Source organism: Mytilus edulis, chromosome 9, assembly GCF_963676685.1.
Source record: "Mytilus edulis chromosome 9, xbMytEdul2.2, whole genome shotgun sequence".
NCBI classification, from domain to species: Eukaryota; Metazoa; Mollusca; class Bivalvia; order Mytilida; family Mytilidae; genus Mytilus; species Mytilus edulis.
The window spans coordinates 71,074,305-71,089,489 of NC_092352.1; the positions used below are offsets into that span (position 1 = coordinate 71,074,305).

Here is a 15,185-nt window from a genome sequence, read left to right on the forward strand (position 1 = left end):
TGCACAAATAGCAACCACTGAATTAGGTTCCTGAATTGCGACATGCCTATCATTTCTTTTCATTTCATTGGAGGGTAAAATCCTGTTGACAGCATTACAAAGGTTACGATACTTGGGTTGTACTCTTAAATTGTATATCTAGCAATACTATATGTTAGGTAGTACTCTTACTCAAATACCTAAACTAACAGGGGCGGATGCAGGAATTTTCGAAAGGGGGGGGGGGGGGGGGGGGGGGGGTGCTAACCCAGGGCACCCAGGGCAAAGGGGGGGTGCAAAACATATGTCCCGATACAAATGCATTGATCGGCAAAAATAAAGGGGGGGGTTGCGCACCCCCGGAAACCCCCCCCCCCCCCCCCCCCCCCCCCCCTGGATCCACCACTGACTACATCCTTAAAATTTTTACTGGGAAAAATATAAGTTGTTTATTGGTTGATGTGGTCTATTGTATTGTGTATTTTTTTGGGCGACTGCTTTTATCCCATTTTATTTTTATATGATAAAAAAAAAGTGAGTTTAAAATGAGGATTGATTTTTAATATGATATTAAGTAATCTGAACAACTGATCAACATCATATATTTATTATCAGCAATTGTTTACTTTTATGGTGACATACATAACACATAAATAGACATATCATGTGCTGCATCTGATTGTGTACCTCACTTAGTTATATTTATATGATTAGTTCAGTTTTGTTTATTGTACAATTTGATTTTAAACAACTTATACAACTTACAATATCTCTATCAAAATGGCTGACTCAAATTTAAAAACTAAGGACAGATTGCAGTAGGATGCAGCGATAATCAAGAATCGACAAGTACTGATTCTGATGGATTTATAAGCTTTAGAGATATGAAATGCAAAGAACATGAGATGAAGGGCTGCAGCTTTTATTGTAAAGACTGTAAAGAATTTATCTGTGTCAAATGCATTACAAAAGCCCATAAAGAACATGATGTGGTAGACGAGGAAGATCATAATACTGATAGGAACAAGCTGCTAAAAACTCAGAAGGAAACAGCGATAGAACTTAGCAAGATGTCATTGTCCAAAGTTAGTCCAATGACATCTGGATCTACAGTGGTGAAAGATGAAACAGAACAACAACAAAAACCTGAGTTAAAAGTTGTCCAACATATTTATACAGATTATAAACCTATTTATGGTTTGTCATCCTATTCAGATGGTTTAGTATTGCTAAAAACTCATTGTTATGGAAATCTGGAATATGCGGAAGTGACAGGAGACAATATTAAGGTCCTATCCAGTTTCCCTGTTCAAGTGTTAGACATGACAGTTGATTCAATCAACAACATTTTTTTATCAGTTCAAAGCAGTACAAGACTGAAGGTGATCAATGTAATAACTGGGCAAATATCAGATTCTATATACAATGTAGCACCATTTTGGACCAGTGGTATACATATTACCAAAGATCAAAAAGTAATATTAGGAGTAGTAACACCAGGAAGACAAATGGTGGTAGTCATGGATGAGAAAGGGAATCATATAAAACTTTATGAACTTGACAGCACCAACAAAGCAATATTTACAGGTCCTTGCAGAATAACTAGCACCAAAAATGGTAACATCGGGGTGGTAGATGTTTTGGATACATCATGCAGAGGAAAAATAGTGGTACTGGGACAGACAGGAAGCATACAAATATACAATGGACATCCTAATGTCAACAATCAGAACACGCCATTTAATCCTACAGGTATCCTTACAACACCAATGGATAATATTGTAGTGACTGACTGTAATAATCATACACTGCATATACTGAGTTGTGATGGATTATTCATAGCATACTTCAGCACTAGTTTAAATGTAGATATACACTTACCATATTCTCTTGCTTGCTCTGGACCAAGATATTTCTATATTGGATGTTCAGTAGGAGGCTACGGTTCTATGAGTACTAAACTTTTCAAAGTGCAGTACTCTGGATTTTGAAAAATTAAAAAACAATTATATAAGTTTTTAATTTCACAGTTTAATGCTGGTGTTTTCAAAATTGAATTGGTATGACTTTGTGACCAATTTTAACATTTATTCAAACTGGTCAATTACAAACTTTTAATTATATTGCACATTGTTGAATACTAAGAAATGAAAATGAACATTAGATTTTGAACTCCCAAATATTTTTACCTCTAGCATTATTGACAACATTAATTGTTGAAATGTGCATCTGGTGCATTGAGATTGGTAATGTTAAAAGTTATTGTGCTTTTAACTATGCAAAATAAAATGAAAGACATGTTACTATTTTGAAATACTAATTGTTTTAAAGGCATGTGTTCACTCTCAAATACTTCCTATGAGGACTCTATACTGATATGAGTGATTGACAATTTTTTTTAATTTAAAACCTTATTTATAGTCTTTGTAATAGTTGAAAGTAATAAGCAGTAAGAAAAATTCAACTGTTTATTGACTTAATATTTGTGTTTGATTGGTACTGTAATTTTACTAAATAAAATATTTGGGTTATCTTGCATTTGTTTACACTTGTGTCAAGGAGTATTGATATATATTAGTTCTAAAAAAATAATAAATTGACTTTGAAGCTGAATTTCTCAATGCACATTGGTTTATAGATGTGATTTTGATTTGCTTTGTAACCCCCACCCCAATATTTTGCCAACATTGTTTTTTTTAATTATAGAGGAAACTGAATAACTATTCTAACTACTAGTTACTATACTTTTTGTTGGTTTTTGTTTTGTTTGGGGGGGGGGGGGGAGTGTTGCTTTTCACTATTAGAAGCATTTTCAGTCCAATCCTATCCAATGCCAATGATGTAATTCATTGTATTTGTCACCAGCTATTGGAATGACATTTGGACATTTGTGTGAAGAGCTGGATGTCTCACATCATATAATTTCTATCCGACATTATAAGTTTCCTTCTTGTAATTATTGTCTCATCTCCTTGACTTTGTGTTCATGGTTATTGGCTGTGGAGGAAATTGTTTGTGGTTTTTTTTATTCTTTGTTTTACTAGATATTTGTAATAGAACAAATGATTATTTCATCAATTCAATCCTTATAAAGTTTGCATGTTTGTCACTGTGTTCACATGACCTTGACCCAATTTTAATGTTTAATTTATCCATATTATGTTTTCAAGATTAAGTCAACTGACTACATGTACTGTATAAAAGAACTGGAAAAGAAAACCAAAAAATACAAAGGCACATTCAAATTCACAAGGGAAAATGAAGCAACAACAACAATTTCAACATGGCTGAAAAGAAAAAAGACCAACACAAAACAACAACATAAACAACATAAACCCAACCAAACACTGGGTCGCCTCAGATGTTCTGTAAAAGAAAGCAGATCCGGCTCCACATGTGGCATCCCTCACCTTGTTTAGTTTTAACAACACAACTTTCACATTTTTATCATATCAACACTGCACACCCGAGGTATCCACTTTAGGGGTTCTATCCAACTGAAGATTTACCAGGCATTTGTCACTATCATCTGTAATCTTTCATTATTTGTTGCGGATAAATAGTAGATTTTGTTACCATTTCCTCAAAATAATCTTGAGTGTCTAGTGATGGCTAAGGTGAGAACAAAATTAATTGAACTACAAGTCATAAAACTTTACTCAGTACTTGGAACACAAAATAGGGGCTAAGAAAGCTAAATCCAATATTTTGATCGGTTTATTTCTGAGTCTGAGTATGATATTTGAGACTCTTTATTTTTAATAGATGAGAGAACAGGAAGTTAGTGCTTCAATTTTGTTTTTACATTTAATAATTTTCTTGCAGGAAAGTTTGGAGATATGGAGACTGTTATTAGATTTCTGTGTTACATGTCAGTCTGAAAAAACGGAAGAATTATTTGAGGTAAGTTTGAATTTCATTGGTGTTCACCTTTTAGCATTCTCTGTAAGGAAGCTGATAGGGATTTTTTCGTCATTTCTATCTATTCATTTCATGATAGTAGTAGACATGGAATGAGTAAATAAAGTCTCTTATATCAATTCTTCTATTTCATTACACAAATTTAACCAAAAAAAACCCACTTTATTTTGAAGATTATAACAATGTATTCAATGTTATTTAAGAATTGAATGCTTCTTTTTGTAACTACATAGGGGTATAAAAGCGTTGACCGAAGCACATTTTGTATGAAGTGCAGAAGTGCTTCATTCTAAAAATATGTACACGGTCAATGCTTTTACAACCCTATGAAGTTACAAAAAGAAGCATTCAATACTTATAATTACATTTTTTAGCTTTGATCATGAAAACGTGAATTTTATAATTTTTTTATTTAATTTACCTGTGCACTTTATTGTTGGACCACGTGTTATCATGAATGATAAGTTTTATTGAGTAATGCTATTGCTTAAGGAATAACATGTGATGTGCAGTTAGCCAATCAGAATAAAGTATAATAATGAAACATACATCTAAAGTAATTATTAAAAAATATTAGGTATACTTTAAAGTACAAGTGCTTATATTTAGGGTATCTATATCCCCCCTTCTTATAATTAGAGATTATATTTTCAATCAATACCAGAGTCAAAGAAAGCACTTTAGAACTTGAAATAAACCTACCAAAACCCAGAATGTCTTTATTCATTGTTGTTTCCCAAAAGTTCAATTCAGGATGAATATGTTATCTTTTAAGCATTGGATATTATCATTATTTTATGAATGATTATACATGGTAACAAAATTCCAAAAAAATGTACACAGTAGTAAACCTTCCTCCTTTCTATGCACTGCAAAGTCAGACAGGATGCCTCTGCTGGATTCTTCAAGTTAGCCTACTTGGCTGTAGAACAGATATTTTCATTACATGCTAATAGACCATAACAAGCAGATTTAGCATATTTAGTTATGCAGTGAATATTATAATTTTATTCAGCATGTAATCATATTTTTTTAATGCAGAAAGGTATATGCAGCCATAGACAGGTGGCGTTACCACTCAAAGAGTATTACCTGCAGTGGTTGTACCTAACCAAAGGTGTACAGAAAGCCAGGACTTTATTCCAAAGGTACAGTATAGTTAAGGTGGAATTATTTGGATTTTTTTTATACATACAGGAGACAATAACGATCAAAACCAAGGAGTAAACAAAGACTCACAAAACCAAAGGATATTTACATCAACAGTTATAAATAATAAATAAGAAACAACACAAACTCCCCTAAAAACCGGGAGTGAAATCAGGTGCTCCAGAAGGGTAAGCATTTCCCTTCACTGTATACGGCACCTGTCGTGTTATTTCTTTGTTCAGTTCGGTAATGATGGAAGGTTCTTATGACTGAGAAAGAATATCAGATATGATTTCTGACACACTTTTGTCATAATGGCCAATCAGCTCATGATGACGACCGTAAAATTTCTTGAGTGATGACCTTAATTTGATTGGTTCATAGCCCTGTCTTAGCATCTTTTGAGAAAGCAGTATTCCTCGTTCAACAAAATCAACGTACTTTGAGCTAGCTCTAGAGTAACGTATCAATTGAGACACATATACTCCATATGCTGGTGCCGCTGGGATGTTGCTACACAGAAATGGAAAGTTGACTATAGGAAAATTAAAATCATCGCGTTTGTCATAAATTTTGGTATTCAACCTACCATTAGTAGTCATTTCGAGAAAAAGGTCTAAATATGAAGCAGATTTATCTGTGTCGGTAGTATTTTATATTTCAAGTTCACTTGGATATATTAAATGTAAGTGATCACTGAATCTATTATTATTAAGAGACAGTACATCATCAATATACCAAAAGGTGAAATTAAAAGACTGGGCTAATTTCTTTTCTCCTTTCTGTACAAGCCCTTGGATAAATTCTGCTTCATAAGAATATAAAAACAAATCTGCAAGTAGAGGAGCGCAATTGGTACCCATTGGGATTCCAATAGTCTGTTGGAAGACCAAACCTCCAAATTCAACAAATATGTTGTCAATTAAAAAGTCCAGCAATTGGCAGTGATATCCTGGTCGGTATATTTTTTCCTTGACTCTGTATGATTTTTCACAAAGTAAGCTGAATTCCAGCCCAAAACTAGATATTTAATACGTCTAGTGCCCTTTTTGTTAAAGAAACATAAGCTAACAAGTTCTTTCAGTCGAGCTTTAAGTTTAGTATGTGGAATAGTGGTATAAAGAGTTGAAAAATCAAAGGTTTTAATGTTGGTACAATGTTTTAATGATTGAGATTGTAAATTCACCAATAACTCATTTGAATTATAGACTTTTAAAAGTTTTAAACTGAAGGATTCTCACACCATTTACTGTGCAAGGACTGTATAGCCAGTCAAGGTCGTTAAAAACTTTCATTTGTTGTCTACTTTTCTACTTTTAATTTTTTTCTTGTTTGTTTTCTGTCTCAGAATTTTTTATTTGTTGCTAATGGCAGAGGTTCCAAAGATTTTTTGGACCTCACTTGTCTGTTGGGCTAGGTATTGTTCAAATATTACTGGTTCAGTCAGTGCTTTAACAGTCTTTGACATTATGCATAGTATTACAAAATTCTTATTAAATACAGCAGTTGCAATAATTGATGGCATATTACTGGACCAAACCATTAATTATTGGACATTGCCACATGTCTAATGAATCTTGGGAATGATGCCATTGTTACTATCTCAAAATTTTAGTTTTTTTGTTTGGTTACTGTCTTAGAATATTTATTTTATTTTTTGGTTACTGCCTCTGTAACTACTGTATTGTCACTTTTGTATTTACTAATTACCTCCCTTTTTGGCATACATTTCCATGAGTACTGTAATAAACCTTTATCATTGCCAAGTTAAGATTTATATTCAAATTAGACAATACACATTTAGATAACAATTTTTTTTTAAATCCTGACATATTAAATTAATCTTCAGGAACAAATTTCCCATTTATTGACTTTTTCAGAAAATCGTAATTCTTCAACACAGAAATTGGATCTATGGTCAAAAGAAGAGATCTTTTATGTCCTAATTTTCTTTTGAAAAATGTCATTGTTTCAAGGCATATCAAGTGATGGCGGTAAAAGATTTAACAAGCCGATTCTAATTTGAAACAAATTGATTTCCAATAAGAACGTAGAAATACAAGGAGAGTTGTTTTTGTATATGCCTTAATCACCAGTAGAAAATCTTTGGATTATGGGTATGAAACATGCAACCTAGTCATTGCGGGGTATATTGTTGTATCACAATTTTCATTTGTAAAAATGCATTTGTCACTTTTATAATAAGTAGTTAGATAATAAGAGGTATAAAATATTTAGAAAAGTACAAACATTGATTTAATTTGAATTAATGTAATTTTGTCAGGCTTTTTTTACACCAAGGAGATGTTATTTTTCTAACAAGTTTTCATGAAACTATTAAAGTTGGATATTTCCATTCTGAACTCATATAACTTCCTGCCCTCTCATCAGCATCTATAAATAAAGTGTTTAGAACTTTAACCTGATAATATAATCTAAAAGAGTTCACTGTTCACATTTTCATACCTGTCAACTGACCCGGATTCTGCGGGTGTGACCCGAGATTTTCACAATTCTGAGGGATCATCCGGATCACCCGCCGGGTCATTGAAATAACCCGGAAATTCCGAAAATGACCCGATTTCACCCGTATTTCTTAGCCTTGAGATTGATTTTCATGACATAAGTAATATTCCTTTGAAATACCGGCAAATTCGTAATTCTTCCATGAACATTCAGTTCATCTAGCTATGTAAACTGTCAAATTAAGTGACCCATTAAGTGCATGGCTTCACTTGACAGCTTTGGTGTCAAACACACTGTTGATTAACACCAATTACCTTAGCTTTAGGTCGTAAATAAATTGCCCTGTTGTTTTACAAAGATATTTCAACTAAGAGTTACTTCCCCTTATTTGTCACCATTCAAAATTATTCCTTATATTTACGTTTTATGGGTAAAAAAGATTAAATCATAATAATATAATATTCAAATACATATTGAAAAATAACTTTTCATTATTTTTATGGTTCATTGATGAATGCTTAGTTTTTGTTTTGTCTTTGCAATACTAGTATTTTGTTGCATAAATTTAAAATCATATGATTAGGTCTGTTTATCAAATACTATAAACAGTAGGTCAACTTTATGGGTTGTAAGAATGATTGTCAGTCTGGCAGGTTTCATCTGACCTTGGCCTTATTTTCATGGATCCTTCCTCAATGTTGAACTCCATTTAATCTGAAGTTTCATTCTGCTGTAAGTCCATGTATTGCCCTTTGCCATATTTATAAAAATAAGAAGATTTGTAATGATTGTCGGAAGGCAACTCTCTACAAGAGACTTTTTTGCATTGTTCAATAACGGCTAGAATGACCATAACAGCTGAGATGAACCAGACTTTTTTGTATTGTTCAATAACGGCTAGAATGACCATAATAGCTGAGATAAACCAGACTTTTTTGCATTGTTCAATAACGGCTAGAATGACCATAATAGCTGAGATAAACCAGACTTTTTCATTGGGTCAGTTGATCCGTCTTTAGTATTTTATGAAGTCTTTGTCTTAATTTTGTCATTCTCTATTAACTTAATACTTTTTAGTTTTCTTTCGATATCTTCCTCTTATTTTTGAATAAAATTTTTGATTTTATTTGGCTGTCAGTGATTTATTAGATTGTAATGAGTAATCAGTTAGTATGATAACAAATGGTTTGTTTATTTTCAGATTGATTCAGACCAAACCTGTTTCCTTACAGCTGTTTTATGAATATATCAAGATAGAAAATGCACAGGTATTTATAATAACATGTAGATTTGATATGTTAATTTTAACGATCACATGTTTAAAGTCTAAAAGATATAGGAGAAGGCCTTTAGGAAACTTAAGACAAATCCTGCCAAATCAAACTTGCCATCCCGAGCTCAATAGCTCAGAATGATTTTTGTTTAGCAAGTGCTGTTGGTTTGCTGCCTAATTCATGTAGCACTTTCGTGTTCACACATCCACGTTTATTTCTGATGCATTCTATGATTCTCTTATTTATGTGGGTACCAATTCTATTCACAGAAGTTGTCTCATTGGCAATCATCACATTTTGATATACATGCATTTGTAGAAGATACATTTCGTATATATTTAGAAATTTAAAGTCTATCTTTAGGTTTGATAACAGTATATAGATTTATCTTTGAATGGGAGATAACTCTATAAACTCTATAAACTTTTGCATCTGTGTAGTGTTAATAAATATTTATCAAATTTATCATTAGAAATTACAAGAGATTATTGTAAATCTGTGATAATTATTTATTAAAGATGTATTTGTTTACATAAAGGTGTCATGACAAACATGTGTTGTGATAATTTTATTTTCTATTACACTGGATTTCTTCCACTTAGGCAGTTTAATGTTGATCCTTTTTGTTTCTGCAGCCAAAAAACTAACAAAAAGTAATAAAAATTATCTGAAAGTTTGTGTCCGATGGCCATAAAAAAAAACATTTGGTTAATTCAAGGTCGTAATTACCATCATGAAAGAATTTGAATTTAAATGCAAGACATTCTTATAAATATTTGATTCATACTACCATTAGGAAACTCCAGTTATATCATGTAGATATTGGGTCATGATAAAGTGGGGTGTGGGAATTCATCAGTTTATTGTTTTGTTACTGATGGCTTAGCAATAGATGAGTCTTATAATTAGCAGATCGTGACTCATTATATATATCTGATATAAGCGTATGTCATGTATACACTAGTCCATACAAATAACCAAAGATTTAATAATTTTCCCATCAGTACTAATGGTCAATTATACAATTTTGATTAAGAATGAAAGGAGAATATGAGACAGCAACTTACAAAAAAAAAAAAAAGACCTAAAAATAGACAAATGTCAGCTTAAGAATGTCAAGCTGTTAACTAGTATAGAAAAGTTGTTTACAACGACCATCGTAGATCTGCTAAGACAGATCAATACCAAGTTATGTCAATCTTATTTTGCTCATTGTTGAAGGCTGTACAGTGATCTATAGATGTTGACTTTTATGTAGTTTGGTCTCTCTTGTCTCTCTTGCAAACATACGACATCTTCTTATTTTTTATTTTATGTTGAAAATTAAAAGATTCAGTTTAAACATTTGATAAATTAGAGCAGAGAGTTTGACTTTTTTATCAATTGGTATGAATGCACAAAATTTAAATGCAACATTATAAAATTTCCATCAGCCAGTTTATAAACTAATTTTGAGATTTGACTACCAGTTGCTATACATTTTAACGGTGGTGGTAAAGGTGGATGCTTGCACGAAAAAAACTTGAAATAAGACATAATTTCACGTTGAACGTGAAATAATTTCTGTAATGAACGTTGCACGAAAAATAAATACTTTTATGTGAACCTTTTGTGACTGAGTCACTCTCTTCTTGTATATATTAACTCTTTGTTTTGATTGATATTCCCGATTTAGTATACACATTTATGATATAATTGGTTTACAGCTTTTAAAAAAGTATTTCTTGACGATCCCTGCCAAATGTTTGAATTTAATTTGAAAAATACCAAGCATGCAAAATAAGACTTTGAAAATCACGATGCACGTAAAATTAAATAAGCAGAACACGTTGAACGAGGCACACGTCTTGCACTACTGAACATCAAATAAAAAAGTAAAAACACGTTGAACGTCACATAAAAAACGGCAATCACGTTGCATGAAAATAACCCTTTACCACCCTCTTTAACTAGGTTTATTGTTTACAGATAGATTTGTCTTTGTTAAATATTCTTAATACTAAAGAATGCTATTTATTACATGTATAACAAATTAGGTAATGAAAAAATTTATATTAAAAGTTAACCAGGTACCAAAGGATTCTGGTTTAATTAATTCTAATTTATTGACTCTGGACATGCAAAGTTTATGAAATATGTATTGAAAGTTATAGCAGCGAGTTAGTATTGGAATGTAATTTTACTTGTTCTCGTGTATGAATTATTTAAGGAAGCTGGCTTGTCATGTTTTGGATATTTTTTCAGATTTTCTGAATCCTCTGGTTTTATCCATTTGAATGCCTTGCAAAAATTTGCTCGGTGACCCCCATTTTTCTTTTTGTAAATCTTTTACATGTATAATGATTTGCCATCTGTAAAAGTCTTATAAAATTTTAATTACTTTTTAACAGTTTTTGAGAACTTCACCTGGTCAATACTAAAGCTATGAAAAGTCAAGAGAGAATATTTTCCCGCCAAAATTTCAATGGCTTATATCTCGAAAACAAGCACGGTGACCTATATATTTGTTTTGCTCTATTGATTCCTTTATTAATCCCCTATCAATATAAGCTAGTGTTTTAAAAAGTTAATTACTTTGAAACTGAGAAGCGAACTACCTTAAGATGTTGAATAATGTTTATATCATGTGAGATTTAACCTATTTTTGTTAAAATGTAGTTTGTTTTTTAGTCGCTAACTACACATTAAAAAGAGTTCGGTTGACTAATGTTTTGAGAATAGACGTATTTACACTTGTATGCAAATTGTCCGCCATTACGTAAAATCACACAGGTTCCCGTAAACTTTGACATCATAATTTAAATTATTTGACGTCACAATTTAAAAGTGATTGTTGCTTGACGTCAAAAGGTGATTCGGAGTAGATCTAAGGTCATTCGGAGGCAAGATTCAGCTAAATACCAAAAGTGTAAATACGTTTATTGATCAGTTTTCTGCTTATATAGAAGACCATAAATTTTCTGTGTGATTTAGTGATCCTAGAACTAGAAATTCTATTAATAAGGGGGGAGGGGAGGCTAAATTATAAAGAATGAGGAAAATTGGGCAACGAAAATAATTAATCGTCAAAAATGACCTAAAAATAAAATTATAATGACCTAAAAATAAAATTATATTACAATTACCCTCCCCCTTTTTTCTCTGTTTTCCATCCTGACCATGGCAGTATAAACTTTATTTTCAAAGATCTGCCATAAACACCAATTATCTTAACATTAAAATTCTAATAGGTTATCATGTTATGTTGGATCTTTAAAAAAAACAAATTCAGATATCTTTGAGTTTAACGAGATAGCAAATATCAGCTTAACCTTATTCTTTAACTGGAAGAAGACATATTTCTTATCATTTAAACCTCATCCTTAAAACTTTTGCATGTAATAAACAACATTTCCTTTTAAGTTTTGATTTCTATCAAATAATTTTCAGTTGAAATGAGCCAAATTAAAACTTATCAAACAAAATAATAGCATTACGGCTATCTTCAAACAGTTCTTATAGTCCTTAAAAATCAGATATTTCAAATAACGAGTTATCAGTAGGAAAATTGGATTTAGGGATGCTACGATCGCTCAGGCGTAATATCTACATATGAAAAACAGCGATGATAACACCAAAGGTTGGAAATTTTCCGCATGACCTGCCAAGCGGTTGCAATATATCTGAAGATAGTTGATAAAAAAAAGTCAATTTTTCACCATTCATTGAATTTATAGACAGTTTTCAATAAATATCACCGAATAGATTAATGGGTTTGTTAAAACATTTATCAGCAAACTGCCAATGTTCACAAAGACCTCATCTCATTTTGTAGATATAATCTGCTTTATTTTGACAAGAAAGCATGAAATTTGAGATCGGATTAAGTTTATGTCTACATTTATACTTTCAATTATTTAAATGCACCAAGACTGAGCCCTACTTTGAAATTTGAGGAGAATTCTGTACACATTTGTTGTCAGTTTTTGTATTGAACCGATGCATAACCATAAAAGACTAGAATTAATAATAGGTGTATCACAAAGGAAAAAAGAATTAAAACTGTTATCTCCCAAGAAGAACAGGGAAATTTGACATTTTAAAGTTTATTTTTACACCAGTTATTTTTCTGTTTATTTGGTTTATTTGCATAGTGGGTTGCAACATTATAATATAAGGTAGAAGTAAAGTTATCAACAGAAAGTGAATTATAAATAATTGTTGTCCAAATTGTGATTAAATTTCGGGGTTTAGGCAAATCCCTTTATTTGATGCATTTCAAACTTTGTAGAATTAATGATCATGATATGCAAACATGACCATGTAAAGAATTTTTATTCTGTTTAGTTTTTAATGTGGATTTTTTATTTATCTTAAGATGCCAATTTCCATGGTTTCATGGGTAAACATTTTTTAAATATAGTGCTTGTTATGCAGACTTTGACTCAAAACCACCAATCCAATATCCACAAACCTTAGATTTGTTTACCTGTGGTTTTTAACCAACTTTGTCCTCTCGACTTCTCCTTCATGATTAATCATATCTTTATTAAACCAAGTACATTGTTAGTTCCTATAACACAGATGGCATGGATGTGCACAAGTGTAGGATTTTTCACCATAGAAACTTTTTTTCCAAATTTTGGCTACTTTATCAAAAATAAATCCCTTTTCACTGTAGAAATGCTTGCCCTGTCTAGCTCCAATAATTTATTCACTTTGTAGAATAACCAATCATCTCAGATATGCACACATCACCATGTGATTCTATTTAGTTTATTAAACATTATGCCCTTTCACCTATTGACAATTTTCAGAACCAATCTTCTCACCTCACCTTCATGTTTATCGAATCCATATAACACTTGGTCTATTGCTAGTTCTGAATATACACTTTTTGTCCACAACATCTCTTTAAATCATATTAGAAAATTTTTCCCTCAGAAATACGTTTGTGATGGTTTTTTGTGTTTTAATTGTTCTAAATTTTGTCATGTATGGGCCTACAGGTGACTATATGATTTGGGATTTACTCATTGTTGAGGGTGGTAAAATGACATCTTGTTGCTTACATCTGTATCATATGGTCACTGATGGAAAGTTATCCTATTGACAATTCAATCATAAAACATCTTAGTTTATTCAAAGGGAGATAAGTCTAATTTTATTACCAGTATAAAACTTAAGTTTTCTTTTACAATGCAGCAAATACTGAGTTATATTGGGACAACCGTCAAATGATTTGCTAGTATAATGTACTGTTGATTATTATTCTTGGGATACAGATTTTTGTGAATTTATTGGGTAAAGCTGAACCACAATTTAAAGCTCTGCAAGCTATATATGTAGGCCTGAAGGGAAACATTACATGTGAAATCAAATATCCACACAAATTGGTACCTGCTATAATAAATCAACAGTACTATTTAAAAAGATGACTATGAATGGTATCATGATTTCCATCCACAATTTTAATCTTTTGAGTTGCATAATTATTTGTGTACAATTTGGAAATTAGTATGGCGTTCATTATCACTGAACTAGTATATATTTGTTAAAGGGCCAGCTGAAGGATGCCTCCGGGTGCAGGAATTTCTCGCTACATTGAAGACCTGTTGGTGACCTTCTGCTGTTGTTTTTTCTATGATCGGGTTGTTGTCTCTTTGACACTTTCCCCATTTCCATTCTCAATTTTATTTCCTTCTATTAGTAGCTTTCATGTAAGCACAAACTTGTCCTCAAAAGAAAATAATATTACTTCATTACAATATATATAGCATTGATTATTATTCTATTCTCCTGCAGGCAATTTCAAAGATTAAACTTCTAAGAAGAGCGTATGAAGATGCTTCAATGGAGTTTGGAAACAGTAGTGCAGGTAACCAGATCTTGATTGTACTGTAAAGAAAATCTACATATACAAAATAAACAGCTTGTAGCAGAGACGGATTTAGGGGGGGGGGGTGGTGGGCCCCCCCTTTTTGGGAAAAAAAATGGTTGCTTATATAGGGAATCACTGAAGCGTGACTGGAGCGGGCCCCCTCTTAGGTCAGTCAGTGGGCCCCCACTTATGAAAATTTCTGGATCCGCCACTGTGTAGGATGATGTTTGGTTAAATTCTGATTATACTGTATAATGAAGGTTTGGGACATCAACAAGTTTTCATCAATTTGTTTCTTAAATTAGAGAGTAAATATAACTGGAGGTACCATGACTTTATAGTACAAATACCAATATTAATATTTGATGGAGTGGCCTTGAATTATAATTATAATTGAAGTGCAGCACATACAAGAATATGTAGATGTTTGTAACACATGTCTCAACTTGGTTAGTCAAATAAGGAAACATTTTCCCCTGAAAATGGTAGCCAATGGAAATATCTCAACCTACTTCATTTGAAACCTTTCTATTGTT

At 32.0% G+C, this 15,185-nt stretch overlaps 2 protein-coding genes across 2 annotated transcripts in view; both read left to right on the top strand.

Moving 5' to 3' along the window:
* Positions 1-15,185, top strand: part of LOC139488957 (U3 small nucleolar RNA-associated protein 6 homolog) — a 159,294-nt gene that overhangs the window by 142,705 nt on the left and 1,404 nt on the right. Inside the window, exons 17-20 of the mRNA XM_071274944.1 lie at positions 3,805-3,882; positions 4,942-5,048; positions 8,717-8,783; positions 14,574-14,646. Coding sequence (XP_071131045.1) covers positions 3,805-3,882; positions 4,942-5,048; positions 8,717-8,783; positions 14,574-14,646 — 325 coding nt within the window. The remainder of the gene's footprint in view (positions 1-3,804; positions 3,883-4,941; positions 5,049-8,716; positions 8,784-14,573; positions 14,647-15,185) is intronic.
* On the top strand, positions 766-2,423 carry LOC139488959 (uncharacterized). The gene has a single exon (XM_071274946.1). It carries the CDS (start codon positions 864-866, stop codon positions 1,968-1,970), a length of 1,107 nt encoding a protein of 368 aa, XP_071131047.1. The 5' UTR covers positions 766-863; the 3' UTR covers positions 1,971-2,423.

Excerpts from the sequence above, each read along its gene's own strand:
- LOC139488959 (XM_071274946.1), top strand. The coding sequence starts at position 864 with ATGAAATGCAAAGAACATGAGATGAAGGGCTGCAGCTTTTATTGTAAA.